At 36.0% G+C, this 6,000-nt stretch overlaps 1 protein-coding gene across 1 annotated transcript; it reads left to right on the top strand.

Annotated features, from left to right (window-relative positions):
- On the top strand, positions 1 to 4,482 carry LOC7458924 (nudix hydrolase 16, mitochondrial). Its single transcript, XM_002323212.4, has 4 exons — positions 1 to 398; positions 2,460 to 2,574; positions 3,086 to 3,169; positions 3,814 to 4,482. The coding sequence occupies exons 1-4, from the start codon at positions 328 to 330 to the stop codon at positions 4,114 to 4,116; spliced, it is 573 nt and encodes a 190-aa protein (XP_002323248.3). The 5' UTR covers positions 1 to 327; the 3' UTR covers positions 4,117 to 4,482.
- Positions 4,483 to 6,000: the final 1,518 nt, after the last annotated feature.

Here is a 6,000-nt window from a genome sequence, read left to right as displayed (position 1 = left end):
GGAAGTCTCTCTAGGTTAAAAAAACCCCACCAGCAACAAAGAAACGTTTCGTTTTTTCTTCTTGCAACCGGCTAACCGGCTGTTCCAGGCGGTTACGATGAAGAATCAAAGAAAAACAATTCGCGGCAAAAAGAAAAGGAAAGGAAAAACAAGAATTCAGTAACTTTTCTTGAATTTTAGAGAGAGAGAGAGAGAGATCAACTATGTGTGCGATTCTTGTTCCATGCTTTTCTTTTTTTAGCAAAATCGAGAGGTTATTGTTTTCGTAGCAGTATTTTCTTGCTTCTTCTTCTTTTTTTTTCTTTTAGTTTGGACCATATTTGGCATATGACAGAATTGGTGGCTCGCACTGGCCGCCAACAGCAACGTTATGAAGCCGGTTGTTGGCTGGTCGCGGGGTGCTTTTCACATCTTTCTCTTTATAGTCATCACATGTTAATGTCTTATGGGTAGTTTATGTTGGGGATTCCGTCTCCCTCATGCGCGGACCGGTAGTGTACTGATAGTTGCTCATAGGAGGCTAAGCACACTGAGACACAATATTTAACGTGGTTCGGCAAAACCGCCTACATCCACGGGAGAGTTCCATATTATTAGAGATAGAGAAAGGATTACAACACAATACATGAAGGAGGAGGATTACTTCACTCAAACTCAACTCCCAGCTCTCTTGCTGTACTTGCAGTTGCTGCCATTGCAGCTCCCTCTTTCTCTCTTGTTCTCTACTGCCTTGCTCTCTCTCTACTCAGTTTGCTCTGCTCTCTTGCTGCCTATTTATAGGCAAGAATGGTGTCACCAGCTCCAACTCTTCTTCAACAAAGGTGGCTGCCAACTCTAGCTCTTCTTCAACAATGGTGGCTACCAACCTTTGACATCTTGGATGGGTGCACATGGTTGGTGCAACTCCAGCTGCAGGCTCTTGACAATGGCAACCCTCTCCTAGAGTAGGGCTGCTACCACATAAGTGGCAATATCCCAACAGTTTATGTTTTTACACTGCTTTCTGTTTGTTTGAATGCATGCATGGTGGGGTTTTTGTTTTTTATTTTATTGGAGGAATATTTGGCACTGCTGGGTTATGAATTGAGATATTTTGATGGGTCTAATTGATTTTTTTATTCTTTTGAATGGGTTGTTTAAGAAATTAAGAATCAATTATGTGTGTAAAATTTGAAGAATGAATGAAGAAATTAAATTTTATGGCTCATTTCATTTTTTTATAGGTAAAAAAATTTTGATGTGTTTATTGCTGATGATTTTCTATGTTGATGGCATTAAAATGTGAAGAAATTAAATTTCCGGGGGCATTTTTTTTTATACGTTAAAAGTTTTGATGTGACTGTTGCTGATGATTAAGACTGTTAGTGGCATCAAAATGTGAATGATGGATGAGGAAATTACATTTTATTGTGCTTTTTCTATGTTAAGAAATTTTGATTTGATTATTGCTAATGATTCTAGACTGTTGGTGACATCTCTCCTCTTGTTATTTCATTTGCTTTTCTAAAGACTTGACTTCTTTGTGCTGTCGAATCATTATGGGATTGTGATGTGATTGTACTTAGCGAAGTTTTAATCATTGTGTTCGAATCATTATGCGGAGTTTTGCTATGTTTTCTGTATATTAGTGGAAAATGGTTAGAAAAGGAGAAAAACAGAATGATAGTGCAATTGCAGTGTTCAATTGATGACATCCATTATTTCCCCTCAAGTCCATACGAATAAGGTTTTTGACTACCTTGTGTTAAATTCCCCGACTTGGTTAGTAGATTTGACTGTTCTTGTAACTGATGACGGATTGTCAGTGAACCTGTACCGATGCTTTCCCGTGCAAGAAAAGGAACCGACCCATATGGGACTCATTGCACCTACTCTCCAAGGGAGCACATGCTCCTGGTGTAATGAACAGTTTCACTTGTTCGATTATGAGGTCTAAATGGGAATCTTTCATTGCTTGGATCCTATTTAATTTTTCTGCTCCTATGAGAAGGACAAACTTCTTCCCCATTTCCCATGGTTATTTTTCATCAGTTTCTACAAGAACCAATCATGTTTAAGTGTATAACTTGATAACTTAAAACACATGGTGAAACAGGCTAATGTTTATGGTGTGTGAACCCCTTCAACTAACTTTTAGTTGCAGATTGAAACCTCACAAGACACTACATTGGCAGGGGTTGATCAGTTCTGCACTCCTACACTACACTCCTGCAGAATCATTTTTCAAATGCACTCATTCTTTTAGTCAGAACAAGAGGGGGGGACACTTAACAATTATAAACAGTTCTCTTGTTTGTTATTTTTAACACATATTTGTAATTAAATGACAGGATGATCATAGGCATTAAATCTTCTAAATTAGTCATTTCTTTATTGAGAATCGGATGGGGGTCTTCTTTTTTCTAGCTTAAACATGTTTTCAGTCATTTTTTAATTCGAATTAGTAATGTCATTTGCAGGTGCATTCCTTTCAAGTACAGAAGCTTTGCGGACAACGAGGATGGCAAATCTGAGAAAGTTGTTGAGGTTTTAATGATAAACGCAAACAGTGGACCTGGTCTTCTCTTCCCGAAGGTATTTATATCAAGATGTAGATTAATGCATTTGTCTGACAAGAAAATAAAAGACTTCATGATGCTCCATTTATTCTTATTTCTTATCTTATCTCCATTTGTTATTTGTTTCTAGTTCCCTTTTGTTTGGATTAGCAAAAATATGCAAGGTAAGGAATGAAACTTTGACTTCCTTTAATTGCCTTGTCATTCATGACATGAATCAAATTTCAAGGTCATTCATAATATGGATTAAGTTCCAGGGCCAGATAAGTACAGTCACACACATGCACAGATAGTTTGTTCTTTACCAAAGAAGATTGAATAGGCAACGGAAGTCTTCTAGCTCTTGAAAATATGTGGTGGTAGTTTGTAAATCATACTGTTATAAGCTTGTTTTGATTAATTAGCTTGTAAAGTAGCAATTATATGTAGTTGCAATTTTGTTTGCCATGATTTAGATTCAGTTTTTTACAGACATTTCCCTTCAATGTCATAAATGTAAAATGATGTTGGTATCTTTATAATTATAGGGTGGCTGGGAAACTGATGAAACTGTTGAAGAGGCAGCAGCACGGGAAGCTCTAGAAGAAGCTGGAGTTCGAGGTGATTTGCTGGTAATTAGAAAAAGTGAACTTATCCTCCCATTTGATTGTTCAAGGGAACTCTGATTTATGAATGGTTACTGCTATGTGCATTGGCATTAATGTGCTGATCTTTAGGTCCTAGAGCTGATGAGAAACATGTGCAATGCATCAGAATGAATTAGATCCACAGATGATACATCTCTGTTTGTACTTGCTCATAAGGCATATCTTGTGGTTGTTCTAGATGGGTGCATAGTTCTGAAGTATTATAATTTAAACAAAGAACTTGATTTGTTTGCATATATTGTTATTGAACTGTAATGTCAGTATTTCTTATTGATAATGCCTTACTTTTTTGGTAACTTCACTAAATAGTTTTTCTAGGTGGGTGCATAGTCAGGAACTTCCATTTGTAATTGCTTAAAAGAAACTTGGTACGAGTATGTGTTTTTTCTTTCCCTTGTTTTTCATTACTATTAGAAGCGACTCTTAAATGCCTTACTGGACATTTGGCTTTCATTGCTTTAGAGAGATATCAGAGAATGGTTCTGCCATGATCAATCTTAGCTTAGCTCCTTTCTGCATCTTATGGCAATCCCGCTTCTTCTTTTCCTGCGGCATGCTAAATGATCTGCCGTTCCCTTTGTTAATATTTAGGTCACTTTGTATTTCAGCATTTTCTGGGACAATACGAATTCAAAAGCAAAACCCTCCAAGACAAGTTTAGTCCAGAAGGTTTGTGTAAAGCTTCCATGTTTGCTTTGCTTGTGAAAGAGGAGCTCCAATGTTGGCCAGAACAGAACACTCGACAGAGAAGTTGGCTTACCATTCCTGAAGCTGGAGAGTGCTGTCGGTATAAATGGATGAAAGATGCCCTCGAGGAACGTTTTACAAAATGGCTTGATGATCAAATGATTAGCAGATCAAAGAAAGCCAATGATGTAAATTCGTCTGCTTCATCTCCGGAAGAGCATTGAACAGGACCAAAAAAATGAAGATAAAGAGCATTTGAGTAGTTCATTCATGTAGAAGAAGCACCAGTCCGAAGGTGATTTTGGTGCTCTCTCTCTCTCTCTCTCTCTAGGGTTTGGTATAGGACACTACAAATGCTTGTGCTTTCGGCATGCAGAGAGATGTTTACTGGAAATCTATGTTGGGTCCTTCTGTTCATTTCCTTGATGCTGCTCATTTCTAATTCATTCTACATTGGTTAATGTGTTTCACAGAAAAAGCTCGCTTTCCATGAACTAGAGAAGCTAAGATGTAGGTTAATTATTTTTCGATTCATGCTTCAGGGAATGAAACCGCCTTGCGGCCAGGCCACACTTGGCTGCATTCTATGATCATTGTCTCTCGGAGGAGGAGCATTGCATATTATCGCACCATCACTCTATTATTGTTATTACTATAATATTATTACTATTTCATCATCTACTATTTCACCTCGTTTTCCGCCTTTATCACCACCATAGCAATTGCATTTATTAATTTTACTACCAATTGATGAAATTATTTTTTTAATCATTATTCTTTCTTTTTTTATCTTGAAAACAAGTCTTAACTTTAATATTTTTTTTATTTAATTTTTATAAAACATTTTATAGGAAAATTGATCAATGCAATATATTTGTTGAAAAACATTAACTTATAAAGTCTTATAAAATATTCTAAAAAGGGTCTAATATTTATAGATACTATCATCTCTTTGTTACCTTCATTAAAGAATTAGATTGTATTTTGTATTTATATTAAAAATGTGACGCTGAAATATCATAGTTATTAAACCCGACCCGGGGGTTGACCCGGCCAAGGGGCCGGGTCCTGGGTTTCATGGGTCAACCCGGGTCAACTCGAGTCAACCCGGATTAACCCGGAAAAATTAAAAAAAAATTAAAGTTTTAATATTTCATATGAAAAAATCCATGTAAATATAGATTATACATATTATGAAGTTTAAAAGAATATTTTAAAAAGTTTTTTATCCTACATTAAAAAGATATTATGTTAAGCTTTTAAGTTAAAGTATTTAAACTAAAAAAGTTTTTTATCCCACGTTGAAAAAACATAACTTTTTTCTTGGAAACATAGAGTATATATACTAATAGGTTTCAAATCCCACATTGAAAAAACATAACTTTTTTCATGGGAACATAGAGTATATATATGAAAGGGTTTCAAATCTCACATTGAAAAGATAATATATTATCCTTTTAAGTTGAAGTATTTAAACCAAAAGGTTTTTTATCCCACATTGAAAAAACATGATTTTTTTCTTGGGAACATAGAGTATATATACTAATGAGTTTCAAATCCCACATTGAAAAAACATGGTTTTTTTCATGGGAACATAGAATGTATATATATGAAAGGGCTTCAAATCCCACATTGAAAAGATACCATGTTATTCTTTTAAGTTGAAATATTTAAACCAAAAGGTTTTTATCCCACATTGAAAAAACATGGTTTTTTTCATGGGAACATAGAGTATATATACTAATGGGTTTCAAATCCCACATTTGAAAAAAAAAAAAAAAAAAAAAGGGGGTTCGCCTGGGTCACCCGGGTTCCGGGTTGACCCGCCGGGTCGCCCGGGTTTGGCCGGGCTGTTGCCACAGCTGGTCTTTTATTAAACCCGGACCGGTCCAGCCACCAGATCGACCGGGTCCCGGGTCGACCCGCCGGGCCAGGCCGGGTTTAATAACAGTGTGAAATATTGCAATACAGATTTATATATACTTACCATAAGTCATACCTAATAACCTATATTTGAAGTATAATGGAAAGATCTAGGTAAATATGATAATTAGCGTATCGATCGAGGAAGTTGAATCAAATCAACTCATTCTTGTAATATATAAAGT

Source organism: Populus trichocarpa, chromosome 16 (genome assembly GCF_000002775.5).
Source record: "Populus trichocarpa isolate Nisqually-1 chromosome 16, P.trichocarpa_v4.1, whole genome shotgun sequence".
NCBI classification, from domain to species: Eukaryota; Viridiplantae; Streptophyta; class Magnoliopsida; order Malpighiales; family Salicaceae; genus Populus; species Populus trichocarpa.
The sequence above is the reverse complement of the archived record's forward strand: the minus strand, read 5'-3'. Positions and strand labels throughout refer to the sequence as shown.

Excerpts from the sequence above, each read along its gene's own strand:
- LOC7458924 (XM_002323212.4), top strand. The coding sequence starts at position 328 with ATGACAGAATTGGTGGCTCGCACTGGCCGCCAACAGCAACGTTATGAA. Across the intron at positions 399-2,459 it reads GGTTGTTGGCTGGTCGCGGG|GTGCATTCCTTTCAAGTACA; the intron begins GTGCTTTTCACA and ends TGTCATTTGCAG. Across the intron at positions 2,575-3,085 it reads CTGGTCTTCTCTTCCCGAAG|GGTGGCTGGGAAACTGATGA; the intron begins GTATTTATATCA and ends TTATAATTATAG.